At 36.5% G+C, this 21857-nt stretch overlaps 1 protein-coding gene across 1 annotated transcript in view; it reads right to left on the bottom strand.

Annotated features, from left to right (window-relative positions):
* Nucleotides 1–21857, bottom strand: part of CNGB3 (cyclic nucleotide gated channel subunit beta 3) — a 59295-nt gene that overhangs the window by 3746 nt on the left and 33692 nt on the right. The window contains exons 9-16 of the mRNA XM_063178370.1: nt 21029–21093; nt 17433–17555; nt 10288–10429; nt 8185–8344; nt 7681–7778; nt 6578–6661; nt 4894–5012; nt 348–494 (exon numbers count right to left, since the gene is read on the bottom strand). Of these exons, the coding sequence (XP_063034440.1) occupies nt 348–494; nt 4894–5012; nt 6578–6661; nt 7681–7778; nt 8185–8344; nt 10288–10429; nt 17433–17555; nt 21029–21093 (938 nt within the window). The remainder of the gene's footprint in view (nt 1–347; nt 495–4893; nt 5013–6577; nt 6662–7680; nt 7779–8184; nt 8345–10287; nt 10430–17432; nt 17556–21028; nt 21094–21857) is intronic.

Here is a 21857-nt window from a genome sequence, read left to right as displayed (position 1 = left end):
CTTTGAAAACCTTTTCCTTAACCAATATCTGTCCTACAGTTTCTCTCTTGGTAATTTAAGAAGTACTGATATGTGTCCTTGTCTCCTATTTTTTTTATTGTTACCTTAAATATAATGCATAAGGCAACCACATTCAGGATTTCATTCTACTTACCACATTTCCACAACCCTTGGGATTCCTTCCAAGACCATGCTTTCAACTAGAAACTACCAGGCAAATCTGACCCCGAGCACCAAATGTGTTTACAACTGTTATTTTCCAAGAAAGGAATGCAAATCGTCTAGAAGTCACGACTGTCCACCTTGCAGCCAAATGGTATGATTTAAAAACTGTTGTTAGGACATACTTTGCTTTCTTCATGAGAAGTTTTTCTGAGTCAGGATAGTTCACCAAGATTTCATTGAGTGTTTTCTTGTCCAGAATGAAAAGGTTGGCAAAACCATGAGCCACCACGTTGGCAGTCCTTCGATTTCCTCCACCCGCAGCTAGCAGGCTGGAATGAAAATAAACACCATCAGTCACAGTGTTACTTGCCCTAGTGAGGAATCTCTCTGCTGCTGCTTCTCCTCTAAAGTCACTGTAAAGCTCATGGAGCTGGCTGTTCTGTCCAGTGCTCTGTAAAGGCCCTGTGCAGTTGGGATTAGAAATTCCATCTCAGGAAGGCAAATTGTCACTGGAGGTCAGGCATATGTAGCTGCTAAGGACTGTGACAAGTTTTGCTAATAGAGATACCCACAGTTCAGACTGCACTTTCTTTAGTTCTTATGTGAACTTGGCATATCCTCAGTTTTATTGGTGAAAATTACTTGCCCCAGTAGTAGAGCAGCATTATTTACAGTGAATAAATGATTCTCCCCCAAGGATTTTTTCCTGAGTGAATAACTTTTGTGGGGCTCATGTTTTCGGTTTTCTCACATACCTCATCTCATGTTAGATGTTGGCAATGAACAATGCAGTTTAGGAAGATCTTTCAGGCTGACAGTTACAAATGTGTCTGCCAGAAAAAGAAGGCTATTTTGTTTTGAAGGTAAGACATTAGACCTGTTTGGTTAGCAGCAGTTGGCCGGAGGGGGGACATATAAGAAAGAATTAGATGTACAAATAAAAATAAATTGTTCATCCTGCACCAACCTATTGAATAGACTTCACTTGTCAGCTCTGCTGGCAAGTGAGAGAATTTGCATTCTGTCCTTACTATTAAAATTGCTCTATCACTTTATTCAAGATCTACCCCAAAATTTGTCCTTTAAAGATTTCCCAGTGAATTAATATTTTTAGAGAGCATTTAGTATTATCTAAATTTAAAAGTAATTAAAAAAAGATATTCTGAACCCCAGCAAATAGGAATCAATACCCATCTGAAGTAATAATAAAGGAGATATATATTTGTTTTAATATTAAAGATATTTATAAAGCATATTTCTAAGTATTGAATCATGTAGTTAATATATTTAATTTATAAAGGATAGTAGGAGACCTCTGCAACTGTGTGTGCAAGGCTAGTTTTACATGCCCGCAGTGTGTTTTTCTGCAATTCAAGACAGCAATCAGTACATGGACTGAAGCTGAAAATGCAGTTTATCATCTTCTTTTTAAACAATTCTCTATGATTCCTCAGATAGAATAAAACTCTTTGCACAATAGGAAAATCTGCTAAAGAAAATTGCAAATACCTTTTGAGCTCTGATGAATCACTTCTCAACAAGTCATTGAACAATCATTTTTAGGCTTTCCTAAGAGAAAGCTCATTTTATCAAGGTAGACAGGGACTAAAGAGATCAGCTTTTTCATTATGGTGATGTTGTGAGGTGAATTTTACAAGTAAGGCAGCCTTTGCTCAAACAGAATCATTTTGACTAAGGACAAAGTTATGGTACTTCAGCATTCAATCTGGTTTGGTTAGTGGTTAGTGTGTGAAGAGTTACATGACCAAATTTTTAAAACAGATACGTTTGCCTTGCAGGCATTCTTGGTAATGCAATATCTATATTAACCACAAAATTTGCTTTTTTTACCTAACAGTTTTTACTCCAGTTTTGAGCGTCAAATGCTCTAATAATAGTAGAAGTTGACAACCTTGGAATTCTTATGGTAGCAAATTAAATTTCAAGCTAAAAAGTTGTCACAGTGATGACTCAGCTTACCTATTGTTTTTGTAGCTGATCTCTGTGGGAAGCTACTGTTAATAGAAATTGGGGAATGGCTTGTGTTATCAGCTGAACATGCAGGGTTGTGGTGGCTCAGCTGGGCACCTATGTGCATATGAGGAGAACTGGTAAGTCAGGAAAGGGAAATGAGTCTGGATCTTGCTTCTGATAAGGATGTCAAACTCCAAAGGGCAGAGACTATGAAAAATAGCAGCTACTACTTTGAGGGAAATCCTGGACCAAAGTACTGGAAAACATCATCTTTCACAAAACTAAATAGTCCCTGTAGTTTGGATTTTTTATATAAAGTTTAAAATTACAAAACAACTGAAAGCTGATGCTGAGATCAAACATTTAGAGATCTTCCTGTAAAAATTTACATAAAATTGAGAAATGTTTTAATTTTTCCAGAATTAACATTTTCTGATAGGAAATACCAGTAAATGGATGAATGAGGACATCTGGCTTCAAGTGCAACTTTCTCTGGGCTAGTGAAATGCTTGTATAACTGAATTTCTCTTGTTCTGAATTGTCTTTGCTGACAGGCTCTCATTAAGACCACAATCTGTTTGCTTCTGATTCTGAAATTATTTTACGTCCCCAAACTGATATCTATACAGGAAAGTATAGATGTAGCAATGAGGGTAAAATGTTAATTGGAACTCCCATTATTTAATCCCTTTCTGTAATAATTTTCAAGGATGAAATTGTCAAGGGACATGTTTGTTTGTTACTCTTACATTGGTTTTCTAGCATAATTCAGGGAATTTTTGGAAATAAACAGTTTTTATTTTCTTCAATTCCTTTGCTCCTGGAGAATTTTAAGCATCATTGACATACATTTTTAACAGAGTTAGATTAAATAGCAAGCATATAAATCATATGCCTAATCCATTCAGAAGGAAGCTGACATATTTCTCCAAATAAATCTTGAATTGGAAATCAGAAGGAAATCAACCTGATATCAGGTTATAACCATTATAAAGTGAGAGGAAAACTTGGATGTCCTAGAAAAAGTAGTACATAATCCATTAAAGAATATTCTTTTCCATTTGCCTGTGGTATTCTCTATTCAGAAGACCTTGAAAAAATTTATATAGAAAGGCACAATACAAACTCATTATTTTCTAGCACCTTGCCACTAGGAAGAGCATATCTCTACTGATAAGCTTTGTGCATCGTGTCTGCCAGTTGCTATGGATTTTTCTCCTTGAGTTTATCCACTGCCTGATGTTTTATATGCAAATTACACGTGTCTGAATGGGTTTGCTGCTGCAGTAGGTCAGTGATGAATAAAACAAGACTAGAAGTGTAGTGTTATAGCATTGCTGAGGGTTTTGCTGGCCATATTGGCAATTATGTAAAGAGTAACACATACAGGGAAATGAATCTTTAAAGGTTGTTCTGTGGTTCTCTCATGGAAACAAGCGCTCACCTGTGTTAGATCAAAAGTGTAAAAATCACTTCCTTGTTTTGAAACCAACAGTTATAATTTCTCAGTTTAAAATACAAAGTTCTCACTTCAAATACCAGACTAATAAATAATTGAGAACCATGTGTATGTTACATATGGGGGCTGCTTTAGCTTTTCTTCTGTCTTTTCATTAGTCAGCCCTTATTGATGAGTTCATTCTCAATCTTTCTGCATAACTTACAATACAGCCTTTTGTTTGGAGGCTTTGCTCAGGTAATTATATTGTCACACAGAGAAATACCTCCCATATAACCTTCTCCAAGAACTAATATAATTTCACTTTCCCACTTAATGACCAAGTTCTGTAACTGAGATATATCAGGTGTTTTCCACTTGAGGTCTGAGCAAGTTCTGTACTCACATCACTGGATAAACTGGAATGTTTCCCCTACTACAAAGGGAGACACAACTAGAGGACAAATGTAAACCTGGACCAGAGCTGATTATTGCTTTTCAAAAGGCAGATTAAAGCTACCAGCAAGAGCATTAACAATAACAGAAAGGCAGCTGGAAGAAACCAAGGATCCATTTTATCACATGCAGCAGCACATTTATTTTATTACTTTTCCGTGGGCCATCCCCAGCAGAGGGATGCAGTGCCTAAAAATTAGCACTTGATTGGCTAACTGGGGAACTTAGCACATATGAGTTAATGGATTTTGCATAGAAAGTACATGCAGAATATAAAAACCATTTGTAGCCACCAGCAAAAAAAAATCTCATCCAGATAAATTCAGACAAAAAAATCTGGTCTATCCACCTTTTTTGTTGTCTTGTATGCTTTTAAATAAATACTTTTTCAATTTGGGTTGTCTGATTTTCAGCAATTTAATCAGCTCTTAAATTAACTGTTTTAATTGCTATTTTAGATTTTTGTATCTATTTTGTTGGAGATTAATTTTTATCTTTGCCATCTGTCATTTAATGGCACCTAGTCTTATTATACAGACAATAAAATACATTTGGTCCTCCTGTATTGCAGACAGTATAACAGAGAGATGTGTTAAATCTTTAAAATGCTAAAGAAGAAATTTATCTCTATATCCCTGTGTGCATTGATCAAAACACTGGTCTCAGATCTTACTCTTTTAATCACTGGTGCTTCACTTAGATTTTCCTTCACTTACATGCATCTCCTTGCTCAGTGTCCTCTTTGTTGATCCCACCCACTTTCTAGCCTCCCCACTGTCACACTTACCACAGAGAAGTTAAATAACCACTGATTATTTGACAAGCTCTAAAACAAATATTCAAAACTGTGAAGGACCTACCTGATCTCCCCAAATACAGCTCCTGCTCTTAGAGTAACCAGGACTTTGGTACCATCAGGGCCTCCAAGGACTTGAACTTCACCCTGTTTGATGATGTACATCTCTCTGCCAATCTCTCCCTGGGTATAATAACACATAAAGAGCCCATGTTTTAGCAATGGTTCTTGTTATTAGAATTATATTACAGGTTCTTCTTTAAATATCTTTCTACACTCTCATGAGCAGAGGGTGTACCACTATTATGAGGCAAAGCAGCAATTTAGTTTTAAAAGTGAAAAAGCAGCAGCAACAGAGCCAGGACTGAAAATGAAGGGACTTGCACTTCCTGTCTCTGCACTTGGTGCTCCAAGCTTGCATGCAGCATCTCCTTGGGGAATAGGGTGAGACTGACACACATCCAGGGGGAAGGTGGCTCCAACATTCCCTACTTCATGTTGCAGCATTAATAAGATTGCTATGGTTGTTGGTCACTTGTATAGTAGACTTATACAAGTGAGAGGCCTTTTAGCTCTGAATCAAGCTGTAATAAGTTGATAGTTCAATTTCTCATAACTTGTTAAGAACTGTTTGCATCGGACTGCAGTATCAAGGCATTGAATCTGTTGCTGTCCTTTATTCCCTCCGTTGTGTCAGAGTCCCAGCTGTAGTCTAAGATCTTTTTATCCTGTGCACTGTATAAGCAAACACACCAAACTGCTCTTCCACCCTTCTTAGCCAACAGCAATTCTGGGATTGGTCTTTGAAGGGACACATTTGATCCTTCAGTGTATTCACAAATGTTTAACTTCAGCACAGTGGAGTCAGTGGAGCCAGTGGAGCTAGCCCCATGTTCTGGGGCAGGATTGTATGCTTAACTCTGTGAGGGAGCAGGACCTTAGTGGAAAAGTTGGACCAGAACTGCTAAAGACAAGTTAAGGGGTTCTGATGGTCATTTGTGTAGGTGGTGGGACCTGTGGGTCACTTGCCAAAGCAGTACTAGTACAGATTACTGTTCATCTTCCCCAAGCTTTTGCATCTGACTTTGGTCTCTGTTTACACGCCTCCTGGAAAGAGACGTGGGCTCCCTGGTCAGAAGCTGAGATATTTACCTGTGAACTATCTGTCTGGCCAGGTTTAAGCCAAAAAGCTGAGACAAGATAGAAATATTTACTAAGAGACGACAGTGTGACAGCATTCAGCTGGAAACCTGGCTCAGAGCTGTGAGTGAAGGCAGAGCAGATCCTGCTGGAAGGAGCTCTATGGGATGCAGTGTATTTTCTAACATTCTTAAATAATCCTATCTAAGTGTGTCTGAGTACACCAATGAAGCACAGGCAAAGCATCATAGACTGAGACCTGTAGGCTGGGTTTGTATGCATAGAAGTATAGAAACATTATGTTTGATCAATTTTAAATATTAAAATTTCACGAGGTATCATTAGATAAACCATATTTACATTAAATACTTTCCCATATTACTATAATTTCATGGTTGGTAATGTAAATAATAAAATTCATATTGTCTTGTTCTAGATTGAAATTTGAGAGCATATTTGTTGTTATTACACAGAGTAGCTTAATTAATTTTATGCTTTCTAATTCAGTCAGGATTAAGTTTATTTAAAGGACATTGTTGACCGATATCTGAACTCTTTTTCTAAAACACATAATATAATTCTTATCTGAATAAAACAAGAATTCTCACCTTTTTGCAGACAAAGTCACCAGGTAAATATACAATGGATTTCAACCTTAGTAGCATGTCATATATCATCTGGGTATCACAGCCCTGTTAAAATAGAATTGATCACTCTTCTAATTCAGTATTAAAAGTGATTATTAGTGCCTCAAAAGCCAACAATACAGGAATAACCCAGGGATTTCGTAATTAGCATGCAAACTCAAAACATCATAAAGATCAGCTACTAGAGCTGAGAAAGGACTGAAAGAGTTGTTATTTCAAATACTGATGAAGTTCTCTATGGGTTGGACATATTTCCATTTTTTAATAAAGTGAAGATTTTCTGAGGAAGCTCATTTAGTGTTATGTGCAGAGCTTTATGTATCTTTTATGGGGATGTTATGGGATTTTTTTTAAACCAGTCCAGGGGAAAACAACAGATTCTGTCAAATGCTTATATGAATCTATGAATTCTACCAAAGGCTCATATGAATCTATGAATTCTATGTCTTCAACAGATGTAGAAAAAATGTACAGCCATGTAATTCTTATATAGGTATATCAAGTGATTTCTTACAAATATCCTAATAAGAAAATTTTCTGTGTGTACTTCTAAAAACTCAGGGTCTCCTTGCTTTTTTTCCAGAATACCAGTTTTGAACTACCATGGTAAGTAAAGAGAAAGCTCCTTTGCACAAAAACTGACTATGATGCAGCTTTCTGTACACCAAAGTTACATTGCCAGAACACTGAGCGTGGGTGATCTCTGAGGCAGACCTGGGTGGCCACAGCAAGGTGACTGTGTCAAAAATTAAATTATTCTCTGATATTGAGATGAATTGTACTCTGAACTCACTCACAGTCTGACCATGCCATCAGCTAGAGGATGTGGTCATAACAGGACTTTGTTCTAATCTCATTTGTTTCTTTCAAGATCACTGCCTCAACACAAAAGAAATCCAAATGCAGGCACTTGGGTTTGTTCTGACGTCTCCATTCCTGAGATATTTCTTTGACTTATTTTGCCTTGCCTACTAACAAACGTACTTAAGAGTTGCAAGATGCACAAAACAAAGTTTCTGTATGGAATACCACATATTTCTGCATTCTCTTGTAAAACTACTTACTTTGAATAAGTCCACTTTGTTGACAATGGCAAAGTTCACATCAATTGCTACAGCTAAGTGCATTTTGGTTGGCATCTGCTCCAGTAATTCTGATTCATCTGGGAAAAAAAAAAAAAAGGCAAATTAAGGAATGTCCACAAAAATGAGCAAAAATAACTTAATGGAGTTATTCTAACACTTATGAGTTCAAGTGAGGAAGAAGCTAATATGCTTTTAATAAATCTTGTCTAAAATTATTACCAAAACATTGTATTAATGAACAGAGTTTGTAGAGTAATAAGAATCTCATTTCTTTGTAGTTTCTTTCTTTTCCAAAGTAAGTTGAGCAGCCTGCTCTCACTTCCCACATGCAATTCAGAGAAGGAGAAATAAGAATTTCACTCTGTATCTGTATCTGTATCTGTATCTGTATCTGTATCTGTATCTGTATCTGTATCTGTATCTGTATCCGTATCTGTACAACCACTCTCCACTGAGACATGCTAAGTAACTGGAAATCCTCACCCAGCATTCCCTGAGAGTCCCATGTGTATTCATACCACGTTCGAACACGATTCTGCACCAATTTTGGAATGGAATAGGTGTTCATATAGGAGACAGTGTTGTCCACACAGGAACGAAAGTAGTTCTGCCCTGCTGTTGCTGCTCCAATTACGTCTCTCATCTGCAAACATCAATTGTTGTTACCACACCTTTCAGAAAAAATAGCCTTGATTTTATTTTGTCAGCAACTTATGAAATATAATACTTTTTTCAAAAAATTATGCATTTGGCTGCATGTTTTGAATAGGTGCTTCATCTGCTTTTTCAGAAACATTAGATTTAATCTGATTGTCTGATTGTAACATGATTTTAGAGGAATAGTTTCTGGGTTTTAGCTTATTCTTCTGTCTTGCAGTGTTGGACATGGATGAAAATGATAGATAATACTTTTCTTAAAAATCCATAGTAAAGCTACTCTGTATTTGGCATGCAATGCGACTTAGAAGCAAAGAAAACTGGGCTGAATTTCTGTAATAGCATCATGTGACACCACTAAAACTAAGATTGTGCCACTGTTAAACAGCTGAGATCAGTCCTAAGCTCTGAGAGCTGAAAGGTGACCTTAAAGTTTTTAGCACAGGAACATCATTTAACATTTCAACTCAAATGTGATTCAGTTTTTAGAAAGTGGATGTGTTAATGTTCATAGATGTTCCTTCTTCAAAAGAATAAGTATTCAGATGTGAGTTTAGTGGAATGGCCTCATGTGGCAGCTGCCAAGGATTAATGTGCCATGGGCTCAATTTTGCTCTTTATTACAGAGATGCAATTGATTGTAATGGGAATAAGAATTTTTAGGCAAGTGTGCTAAAGCACAAATAACTCAATAATTTTAAGGGTTCTTTGTAAACAGCAGTTATAACCAACAAACTGCAATGAAGCAGCTTGTGTGTTAAGGTTTAAAGTTTGAGACTACAAATGACTACACTGGTCACAAAAAGTCATCTGTAGAGTCTTCTTGGGGAAATGAGGCCTTCATTGATAGTTACAACAATTCAGGGAAAAGTTATAAATATGCAAGCTCCAAAGCTTAATTCTATATACTTGAATTCAGTTGTTTTCCAGAAGAAATATTTTATATGTATGTACTGTTTTATTTTTGGTAATTCTGGTTTATGGGGGAATTTTAAATCCTATAGGGAAGAGTCTCTTCAGTCACAGTGACCCCTTCTTGCAGTTCCGAAGAGCAAGACGCATATGCAATCTCTAGCTGCTTGATTGAACTTTTCAAATACTGTATTCAAAATAAGAATTACATTTCAGTTCTAATTTCGGGGTTTTTTTTAATAATTAATTTTATAACAGGCATGGAGAAATCAAAAAGTCTGGAATGGTTTCTACAGAAACTGATAATGCACAGCGTCACTCAGAAACCTCAGCATTTATTTTTCTGTAGGCAATGTGTTTTAAAACCCATGATCTAAAGACCAAGTTTAATAGTTACAAACCAGAAATATTCCAATTATGTTCATTTGGAAATAGAACTGATTTGCTGTGCTATTGGCTTTTTTATTTCCCTCCTGCCAAATGGGAGGCAAGAGAAATGAAAACCAGTTAATTTTCAGGATGACAAATATATTGTAACTTGTGGAAGAGATCAGAGTGCTGGTTTGACAAAAATAATGGGATTTCCATTAACAGAATCCTATTGGTAGTAGTACTGAGCATGACTTCCTCAACAATCACAATTTTTATTTCAGATTTAACAGTATAATGCAAATGTCAAGGATTTGTCTCTTTGGCTGTGAGTACGGAAAAAAAAAAGGAATTATACATAGTTTCAAGAGTCATCTGTGTCCTGCAGAGTCTTGGCTTTTAATCAGCTTGTGTGAAAAAGAGCTGCAAGATAGGGAACTTATTGAACATGTGTATTTATCAGAAACATAAGTTTAACATTAAAAAATTTTGACATTAAATAAGTTTGACATTATAAAAATAATGTTTGATGTTAAAATAGAGGACAGAAATGAAACTTTTTTTCAGAACTTAAGTCCATTAAATTGAATATATCTTCACTACATTACAGTAATTTGAATCTAAGTTGTTATTGATTTTTTTATGTACCTGACCAATCAAGCTGGAGAAGACAAAGACACCCATGAAATAATTCAGCAGCTGAAAAATGATCTCAAACAGCGTTTGTGGCTCTGCAAGGCCACCGATGGTGATTAAGCTCCGAACTGCCCAGTAGTAACACCTCAGGTACCTGTGGATACAAACAGCATGTTTGTTATGTGTTTGAAGTCGAGCATATGCTTAACTGACCTGACCTGAGTTGGGCCTTTCAGTCATGCTTTTCAGTCCAAAAGACTTTCAGCATTTTATAAAGGGTTGTGAATTTATAAATTATACAATTACGTAGGCCAGGTTGAGTTGAATATCTTAACTCAGAGCAAAATAAGAATGTATGGGGCATGCATATAATTTACTGTTCTCTAGTAATTCTAGGTAGCATTAAAGAAGATTTGTGTACAAAATAGCCAAGCTGGACATTACAGTGTTGGAATGCTACCAGTGAAGATGGTCAAAAGCAGTGTAAAAGTGTGGGAGACTTCCCAGAATCTCTCTGTAGCAGCATAACAGGTGCTCAAACACCTGAAGGTCCCTTTCTTTAGTGTGAGGACACCAGTGTAAAGCCCTATGGTGGGAATGACAAATGCAATACCATTCTTCTTGCGTCCATTTTTACTCCATTTGTTGTGCTGGTCTTCCTCCCACTCTGCTTCTGAGCACCCTTCATTGGCTCAGTCTGCAGGTTATGCCTAAAAAGTTTTATATTTCCACAAGCTGTGTGTTAATTCAGCTTCTCCAAACCACTAATTCAGCACTGAAAGGTTGACTCCTCTGTTAATATCTCCTAGCTGCTCATCTCCACAACTCCTTCTGCCACCTTAACAAAATCTTTCATGCCTTTTTCACTACAGAGCCTTTTGCCTTCAACTTGTGTATTTCTACTACAAGTTTATGAAAGGAGCAAAGGACCTGGACGGAATGCTTTAAAAAAGTGCCTTGGCATCTCTAAAATTCTTGTTTAAATCACTTTCTAGAACATGGTAACCTCAAGCAATGCAGCACTGCAGTGGGGAATAACTAGTTCAAATCATTGTTGTGAGAATGGTATAATTTCCTTCTTTTCGGAGCAAACAGTTGACTGGTTTAGATATATTTTTAAAAGCCTGCTATTAATTAGAATGCGACTTCCCAAGTTTCTGGATAATCAGATTTCATCTTTGCTGATGATTAGGAATGGAGCTTCATTTTCCTTAATTATAAAGTGGTATTTTCTATTACTTTAGCTGTGACTACTGCTTCTGAAGCAATGATGATTCCATATGTGTGTTGAATTTTATTGCATTTTAAATAATAATTTAAAAAACCCCAAACAACCCCCCCATCCCCAGCACTAAGACACAGAAGAAATACTTTAGGAGATAAGTTTGTTTTGAAATAGAAAGTCTCATGTGCCTTTTCTCATGCCTGCTCTGAACCTGAGGACACCTGGTCTGCTTGCAGACATGAGGTCTGTTTCAGACTCCTCTCTTTATAAGGTATGAACTCCACTATAATAACAGGTTCATGTAATAATACAGCTGCAAGGTCTGTTTTGTGCAAATATGAGAAAATAAACTCACAAAAACAACCAATTCCAATGAAATTTGCTTTTTCTTAAATCACTTGAAAGTGTTTTCAAGTTTTTCACCCAAAATACAAGCCTTTACCAAGCAATTGATACCTGCTTTTCATTACAAGGTCCCTTTTTTATTTGGTTGCGGACAAGGAAATGCAGTAACAGTGATCACTTTTACCATAATTTTCTAGTTTTAGATGTTAACAGAACTGGCCATTTTCATTCAGAGTCCTTAAAAAAATTCATTGCATATCTTCCATCTTAACATCTTTGCTTGTTAGGGATGCAAAATGAACTGCTGGATTGCCCCACAATAATATTTTCACTTGGATAAAAAAAAAATCACATATGCATGTTTCCAGCAAAGTATGCATAAGTGGCAGCTTTTTCTTAGACTTCTGTAGCATAAACAAATAATAAGAAAAATACTGAGGTCCATTTTGGAAGAATTACAGATTTAAGCATAAAATGATGCTTCTAGTTTGACTGAGCGTAATTATGTAAAGCATATTAATATACTGATTTGCCATAACTGAACATGCTGTGGTGCTTGAAACATGTATAATTGGGTAATATAAAAGTAAAGAAAACGATATTTCTGTGGTACTTTAGGAAAAAAAAGTAATTAAGCAAATCACTCACCCTCAATGGCTCTGTGTGCCAAGTTTGCAAACCACCATGAAAGACAATATAATCTTTATTCTGGGAATGTCTACAAAGAATGAAAGCAGCTCCTCAGAAGAATTTAGGGGTCACATTCTTTGCAGTGTTGTATGTCCAAAATGTGAATGTTTTTATATCTCTCTACCCTTTCTTAAGATTTAGTTAACATAGTGTATTCTTCTGCGATTTTACTTCAAAAGAAACTTTCTATTGGTAAGGTACGTGATATTCTCTATCTCTTTGGATCAGGTTTTCTCAATTTATGCATTTTTTGTTTTTATTTTAATCTGAAATGGAAGTTGCACAGTTGAAATACAGAACAGCTTTTTTCTTCCCTAAGAAGGGGGAAAATGAGATTGTAAATTTTGTTTGAGGAAAGCCAGAAAAAACAACTCCTATTTCAACAGTATTAGCAGCTCTGCTTCCTACCAGCATGTGTCTGGAAACACTCACTGTTCACTACACAGCTTACCAGCCTGCTATAAAATTACTGTTGAAGTAAACAACAGTCATGAGACAAGAAAGGGATTATTTCCTCTGCACATCATAGAGAGTATGTTTATCCTTCAGGCAACCAAAGTACTAGATTTTTCCTTTAAAAAAATCCTAGGTATGAAAATATTCAGAAACACTCCAAATAAGATACCTTGTAATATTATGTCAATAGAAAATTCTTTGTCAGAAAAGTCCATTTCAGAGCGACCTACACTTCTTTCATGGTTTTGGTTAGTGCAGGTAAATCAAGTCCTTGTACATGTGTCTCTCAACTTTTAAGGTGATATTCACATATTCATTTCAGCCCAGGGAAGCATTGCTTCAGGACTATCATGTTTGACTCCTCTCAGAATGCAGCCAGGATGGGTTTAAGCAAAGTAAAGCAGCAGCCTTCATAAACTAATGGCTTCCTCCTTGGTACCTCTTCTCGAGTGATGTGTTCATCAGGTGCCTGTGGGTCTGAGAATCTCAGGCACAGTGGAGCGAAATACAAAGCTTTTACTTAAAAAAGTAAGTAAAAGTGAAAGTCTGATGTATGAGTTGGGCTGTGCATTCACAGCTTGCCTGGAGGCACAAAACTGCCTTTGCATAGCAAGCACTGAGATCGTGACACATCAGACCAACGCACAGCTGAAAGCCACGAGACACCTTTTAAGATTTGCCAGTCTCACTGTGCATTGGGCAGTGCATACCAAAGGAGTGGATTTGTTCTAGACACTTACAGTGACCATTTTCTGGGACTTACAGATATCCACTAAGTCTGTGCCCAGAACAGGCAGGCAGCATGCTGCAGAGAAACATAATTGGGATGCAAATAGATGTCTTAAATTTGCCAAATAATTTTGCAGACTTCTTACAAACAGCAGAAGTACACCATGAGCGAAGTGAAATTATTTTTTTTCCCTAAACTTACTGCTGACCTGGAGGGTTTGCTTGAGAATTTCAGCTGCCTAGTTTTAATTTCTCTGTGAACAGCGATGAAAGAGAGACACTTCCTCGGAACAATTCAGAGCAATGACATTGTCTTGAATCCCTGAAAAGGGAAAGATTTGTGCATTTTCCTCAGGAATTAGGGAGATTGATCTTTTACTTAGGTAGTTAAGTTAGATTGTAAATAAACACATATAGTTGGAATTGTCCACTTAAGAGACCTTTTCAATATCTGCTACTGTCCTTCCATAGACTCTACGCTCTGCTGTTGCTGTGCCTCTGCATTAGGAGAGACTGAGGTCTTGCCTAACTCAAGCTGTGCACTTTTAATGCTGGAAACACACTGTGTGGCTAATTTGGGTGTGTTTCAGGGAGGTAAAGTTGACTGCCTTTTACATCTCAAGTCAAAGGGTTTGACTGAAGGCTGCTATGCAAAAGAGCTCAAGTCTTGGGCTGACACTAGCACTTTACAGCCTGGACAAAAACCAGAAAAGAATAGAGCTTGCATAAATTTGCAGGAGAGCTACTTTGATCATTTTGCTTGTGGTTTGTGTTGTGTATAGCTGTTAGTTATAGATTTAGTTCACCAGCTAGTGTGCCTGGTCAGGAATATGTATGTAATCAAAGCAATAATGGGAAATACTGTCTGTTAATTATTTTTAGACTGGAAAAGGAAAAGAAAAAAAACATCTTAGGAGTGTTGACATTATTAAGAACTGGTTTTGGCCATAACTAGCAATATTTTATGGACAAAGCAGGGATTCCACATAAAGCATTAGGGCCACTAAATCAGCGCCAGATCATTTTCTGTGCATCAGTGTAATCTGAGACAGCTAGAATTTTGGTTTACTTGTCAAACTACTTACCATCATTTTTCAAGATTAGCTAAGTAGCTATGTATCCCTAATAGTATTTCTGAATATGTTCCCATTCTTTGTGACACTACTGGCATATTTGACTTCAAATATTGTCAACCCTGAATGCTCTGTGAAAGAAAAATTATAAGTTCTCTGCTGTGCCATAATATATGCTGCAGTACTAGTCACTTTTCCTGAAAAATTGTTCTTATATCTGCTTCCCTAATAAATGAATATACCTAGAAATATCTTGTCTGATAAGCTTAAATTCACTTACATCTTTAATTAAACTAATGTTCACACGATGCCTCTGTGTGTGAAAAGAGCCTCAAACAATTGATGATTAGATTTTATGTCATGCCTAAGTCTTTAAAGCAATGACTATTTTACACAGTCAGCATTTGCTGTTAGTGGAATACAAAGCTATATTTTATGAAATGCAGCTCATTGTAGGATACTCTTTGGGGTTCTATGTTCATGGCATTATATATTCCAGTATGAGTTAGATACAGGTGAAAGAACAAAGTCATACACTCACCAAACAATTGCCAAGATGAGGTGGGTTAATGTCTTAATGAGGTTTAGATGGATATATCATAGAATCATTGAATGATTTGGGTTGGAAGGGACCTTAAATATTATTCAGTTCCAACTCTCCTACCATGGGTAGAGACACCTTCCACTAGATCAGGTTGCTCAGAGCCCCATCCAGCCTGGCCTTGAACACCTTCATGGATTCAGAGTCCACAGCCTCTCTGGGCTATATGTTCCAGTGCCTTACCCCCCTTATAGTAAGGAATTTCTTCCTAATATCCAACTTAAATGTGTCCTTTTTCAGTTTAAAATCATTCCCCCTTGTTCTATCTCTGCATCCCTTGTAAAAATTCCCTGTGCTGCCTTATGGAGGCTCTCCTTTAGGTACTGGAAGGTGCTGAGTTCTCCCCGTGCCTTCTCTCCTCCAGGCTGAACAGTCCCAACTTCCCCAGCCTGTCTTCACAGGAGAGGTGCTCCAGCCCTGGGATTAATTCAGTGGCTTCATCTGGACTCATTCCAACAGATCAATGTTTTTCTTGCATTTGGCTATTTGTATATCCAAACATACATTTTATTTAAGGATCTCAGTTTAATGCAGAACTTGAATTATCATTTTATCATCAATGTTTATGACAAATCTGCTCTAAATTCCATGCGATTGCAGTGTGACTTCATTTGAGAACTTTTTTTTGACTCCTCATGGAAAAAGCAGCACAAAATGTCAAAAAACCTGGCCACTGTGAACACACAAGGCATTGTCTGTAGTAAAGCCAGCAAATAATTTTGACTAATTGTTTTTCTGAGAAAAATGTGAAATATTTTTGTCTGTGAAAAACAGGTAATTCTTTCCTGCCTTTTCTCTAGACTGTTCTGAAGTAGCATTAAAAACTTGAAGACTCTTCTTTCAGAGTTTACGCGTTTCTTATTCTTATGTACCTTACTTTTTGTGTATGAGACAAGTATTCCTAAGAATCACATTAAAAAAATAGCTATAATGGAAATTGCTTCTGCGTTTTTCTTGTCAGATTTCTGGAAACTTCAATCCTGCAAATAAACACCCATCTACAGCTTCTCTACTTAAATGGTTCCACTAAGCTCCATGATCCTGCTTGCACATGTCTCACTGCAGTACTCAAGTTGTGTATTTTAATGGTGTGTGTAAACTTCAAATATGTCTTTTTTTTTTTTTTTTTTTCAAGAGATAACCCTGCGTATGAAAAATCAGTGCTGATATACACAAAGTTTGTTTTGCTCTTCAAGGTAGTGACAAACAAATAAGGAGCACATGTCCAAGAGAAGGATGAAAAGTTGTTTAGAAGGCAGTTTATGGCAGCATTAGGATACTATATGTGGTTTTGCAAGGAATGTAATCAAAGAACAAATTGAGCTTCTGTGGCTTTATATTATAGCCTTTGAAAGAAAAGAATGTTCATACAACTGAGCCTAATATATATCTTTGCAAAACTACACAAAGAAAATATTTTGACTTTACTTTTTTCTCTTACATCTTCTCCATCATCCTGACAAATGGTCCTTACTTTGCACCCAGCCAGTGCTGTCACAAGGAGTTTGTGGAAAATTGTGCCAAAATCATTGTTTCCTCTGAAGACGCTCTGCCACATGTTTAAGCACGACCTTCTCAAAAGATCAGAGAGAGCTGGTGGAATTTTGTCAGACTAATCACCATTGTGTGGAGGGACTAAAATGTTGCACTTTTATGACACAATGCTGTGTGGCAGCAAAAAAACTCTCTAACTCTCCCTGTGTTTCCTTTGAGGAATTGCTATACAATCCTTCTAACAGTTCCCATGTGCATATGCAATCAGTAAGTTTAATTTATGACCCTTTCTGCTTTCTAAATGTTTAATTAAGTCAGAACTTAGCACTGACTCATAAACCTATAAAAGCTCAAAGTGTTGAACCGATTATTCACTGCACCTGCCCTCCAAATAGGTGTTAATATTGAAAGCTGCTGATCAGCAGTCATGATACTGAAAATTTGCTATCTAAGCACTTAAAAAGTAAGCAGTGACATGGGAGAAGGATGGGGAGGCAGGAATGAGCAAAACAAAAATAATCTGTTGCAAAAGAAAAGGACTTACATGTTTCCTTCGCCATCATACACCCATCTAGTGCTGCCAATTCCTTCATAGTCTGAAGCCCAATAATACAGGCATGCATTAAGGTGCAAGATAAACAGCAAGTATCCAGTTGTTCGAATGACCCTATAAAAGTAAACAGATTCCTGTAAAACAACTTAAATTTTTCTTTTTTTTTTTCTTTTTTTTTTTTTTTTTTAATATAGAACCCATTACTTTTTTGGATTAGCAATGTTAATGTTAAGCCTTTGCTAAGTAATTCCCCACCTGTATTGAGTCTATGAAAAAATAGCTGGCAGTTGCCCATCTCTCACATCTGTCCAAGGTCAAATAAATATCTTCCCTAAAATATTTTTAAATTACGGTTCCCTGAGGAGTTTATACTCCACTTCTTTAAATGGCTATGAATATTTCCAGAAATTTGAAGCTATATTAATGAGCGTACAGGGTAAAAAATAATGTTTTCCAAACTCTATCCAAGATAGGCTCTAAACTTGTGAACCAAAGCCAAGAAATGTCTGAGGTCAGAAATGAGTTGCTTTACAAGACCTGTAGTCTAAAACCTGCAGTAGATCCTCTAAACAGTATGATTTAGTTGTACAGCAGGAGTTATATCATTCCTAATCCCAGTTCTTATGCTTGTGGCCAGTGCTTTGAAGAATACCAATGATTAAGCACCAAGCAGCTTTGTGTTTAATACAATAATGATCTCATTGTATAACCTCTGTTCAGAGCATGGGGATCAAAAGAAATGTCTCCTGGATTTAGCTATAGAAATATTCATACAAGCAGGGGATGAATAAGCAGGAAAAGGGCAGGACTTGCCTAAACACAGACTGGTAGTTAATGAGTTTATCTGCTACAGCTAGAATTCAACAGCATTATGCAGTACAGAATAGCTGATTAAGTGCTTTTATGAGAATTTAATAAGATCCAACTAAGTTGGATCTATAAACAAAGGTAATGGGAGCCAATATCTCTGTGGTTACTTCATGAAGCACTCCTCTGCTGCTTCTTCAGGTACCTTTTTATGCCCTCCTTGGTCTTTCCGTGCCATTAGATAACCTACCTAAGTGTATTATTCTTCTTTATGATGCTCACAAATGAATGTTATTTCTCTGTTTAAAAGTTGGTGTGCTTCCAGGACAGCTCTGTTTAGGATTGCAAGCTACAGAGAACAGCATAGAGCTGTTGTGGTCTTGTAATGCTGCAATATTGTCCATGCTAGGTCTTCTGTTCAAGTTTGAATCCATGAAAGTGGACTCCTGAGGTCTGAGTGGAGATTCCAGAAACCTCTGCTCTGTTATATTTCTCCAGACATATATTGAACATATCACAATGAGAAGATGTAAGTAACTCATGCTAGCTCTATTTCTACAAACTCAAACTAATTAGTTTGAGGAAGGAATTCCCCTTGCTGTAGAAGCTTAGTTTGATATTATCTAGCTATTATTTGGTGCCTTATTGCTCAAAGTGTGGTTTCACCAATCTCAGACCAAAGCATGATTGCCACATTAAAATTAAATGAAGTAGTTTGCACAAAAAGACTGGGGTTTTAAAGATTTTTTAGCTCCTGCTTGTACTCTTCTGTAAAACTACCCCTGTTGTCCATTTGTCAATGAGAAAACCAGGAGTCAGTGTTTTCTGAAGTATGAATTAGAAAACAGATTCGCTTTGAAATATTTAGATTCTGCAGTTTACATTCTGCAAGTGATTTAATACTGGAAATCTGAGTGGGCCTTTGGCCAGGAAGCAAAGACAAGCAGCAAACACAGTTGTGGTTCTTAACCAATATCATGCTAAAAAACCTCTCTGACAGGGCAGAGTGGCTGGCTCTGCTACTGCATACATTTTACAGGACCAGTGAGATTTTGCTCTGTGTGTCTTAGCCTTTCAAAATGAGCACTTTTCCTATTTTTGACATGTAAATAAATATCACATCCTTCGAAGCTGGTCTAGCTTGAGGATATACGCACCCCCTTTACAACTTCTCCTTTGAATCTTCATCTCCCATTCCATATTTTTATAAGAGTGTGAAACTCTGTCCCTTGAAAAACTTTATTTGGGTGAAAATCAGTTTTAAATTTGTTCTCATTTCTTTGAAATCCATGTACTTATAACAGTATTGTTATACAAAAACTAATTACTTGAGTCAGAATTGTCTATATAATTATATATTATCTATAGATAGTGTATCTCTCAATAATCTCTGCAAATGTTATAGGAAATACAGAAAAAATATTGAATTATGACTCCAAAAAGCAAAGAATATAATATGGAAAATAATTAATTTAAAAATAATTAATTTTAAAGCTTATCAATAGTAGAACAAGTTAAACGCCATGGGCAGATGAAGGTTCATTCTTAAAAAAAATGAAATTAGAAACTGAAGAGGGCAGAGATTCAGAAACTGACAAGAAATTTCTTCATCTTGTGGAAATTCAGTCCTCTCTTAAACGAAAATAATTTTAAAAAAATTCAAAAACCAAACCAAACCAAAGAAAACCTAAATCAAACCACAACAGAATCTTCCATAAGCAAAAAGAGAAGTAAATATAGGAATAAATTTTGTGAAGTTCAGCATATCAAAACTATTTTAGTATAACTTTCAAACCTTCAAGTTTTGTTTTATTTCGTAGGTACATGAAAAAATGAAAGAGCAGATATTTGAACCTCTTTTTGAACTTTAGCTTGTTTTTAAATCTCATAAAATATCTCATTGGAATGTATTAATATCAAGTGTGCTGTTTAACTGCCATAATCTCTGAAATGAAATAAGATGGTAGCCAATATATTTCTACAACACCAGCAGACAGGAACAATACATGCCCCAAAACTGGGATAGGGAAAAGGATTTATTGGTGTAGGAATTACGCAAGGTAAACCAGTGCTGAAGACTTTGACAATAATGATAACAAAGCAGATGGGTTCCTTGCACCTTAGCAGCATCACTGGCAGCCCAGGGGCCTATGAGTGTTGCCATAGCTCTGCCCTGGACTACTTGAGTTGGATCCAAAATTCTTTCTGCCAATGCAGAAGGTGAGAACACAGTTCAGCAGACTACAGCTACAATCACTATTTGTGAACTGTGCTGAATTGATCCTCATTCCAGCTGTAGTCAGGGCAGTGGAGGATCAAGTTTCTGAACATGCCAGGTTCATGGGGAGAGCATGTTTGAAGAAAAATGTTGACATAGGCCCAGGCTCATAACTCCTATTAAGTACAAATAAACAGCTTCTGAGGGTTTGGAACCACTATTAGCAACCTAAAGAAAGTGTTCTTTAGCTCTTTCAGAAAAGAAACTTTCTGAAACTTCTCATCAATTAAATTTTGGCAGAAGCCTCAGTTTGGTGAAAATTTTGCCAGAAGCAGGCCAGCTGAACTGAGCTAGATTTCATACATAAGTGAGGCCTTATATATATATATATATATATAATTTTAATGATTACCATAAAGGCAGATATTTAAAAAAACCCTTTAAACGGAACAGTTAAAGATGTATCATATTTCACCCAATGCTTAACTGACAACTCATGAAATAATTTGAAATGCATTCTGTGCCAAGCTTTGCATGCCACTTGAGTTTTATCAGCACATACCTGTAGATGTATGCTTTTTCCATAATAGCTTCCAAACGATCATTAAACTCAAAGAACGTGTTATGCTGAATGGAAAACAAATAAAAGTAATCTAATCATTATTTTTCAGTACACATTTTTTTTATAATAGTACTGGCATTAATTCACATACACATTTTGAAAATGGATTTTTCAGCAATCAAACTTTCTATAAATATTGGTTCTGGCCAGGACAGGGTTAATTTTTGCAGTAGCTGGGAGAGGCATGACTAACACTCATGCTATTCTATACAATCTCAGGTCATTGCTGGGAGTGGGATAAAGGGACTGTTTCTTCTAGGGAAGAAAGCTGTTCCTTTCTGTTGAGAAAATCTAGCTGAGGGAGCTGTCTGGTATTGTTTATTATCGGGGAGTTTTTCCACGTGAATCACTTCTTTTCTTACACCCTCTGTCATTAGCAATGTTGTTGCTAGTGTTATTTTCTTGTCTCATTGTTGTTTCCAGTAAATTGTTCTTATCTCAACCTGTGATCATTGCCTTTTGTGCCTCCAGTTGAAGGTGGAGAGGGACCAGGCATGCAGTTTTAGTGGGAGTACTAAATTGGAGAACACTATTCCTAAACCATGACAAACATTTAACAAAAATATGAGCTGAAAAACAAAGATAAATTTGAGTCAAGTGTTTTTCTGGGTGTTGAGTGATTACAGAAATAACCTTGCTGTTTGGGTCAGAGTACTTCAGATTAACAACTTCTACTGCCTCATACATATATAATTGCTTGGGCAACATGATCACAAAGAATTACATGCATTTTTTCTCTTCCTGAAATTCCAGTAACTTTCCCCTAAGT

The sequence above is a fragment of the Melospiza melodia genome, chromosome 1, assembly GCF_035770615.1.
Source record: "Melospiza melodia melodia isolate bMelMel2 chromosome 1, bMelMel2.pri, whole genome shotgun sequence".
Lineage (NCBI taxonomy): Eukaryota > Metazoa > Chordata > Aves > Passeriformes > Passerellidae > Melospiza > Melospiza melodia.
This window is presented reverse-complemented; position numbering and strand designations above follow the sequence as displayed.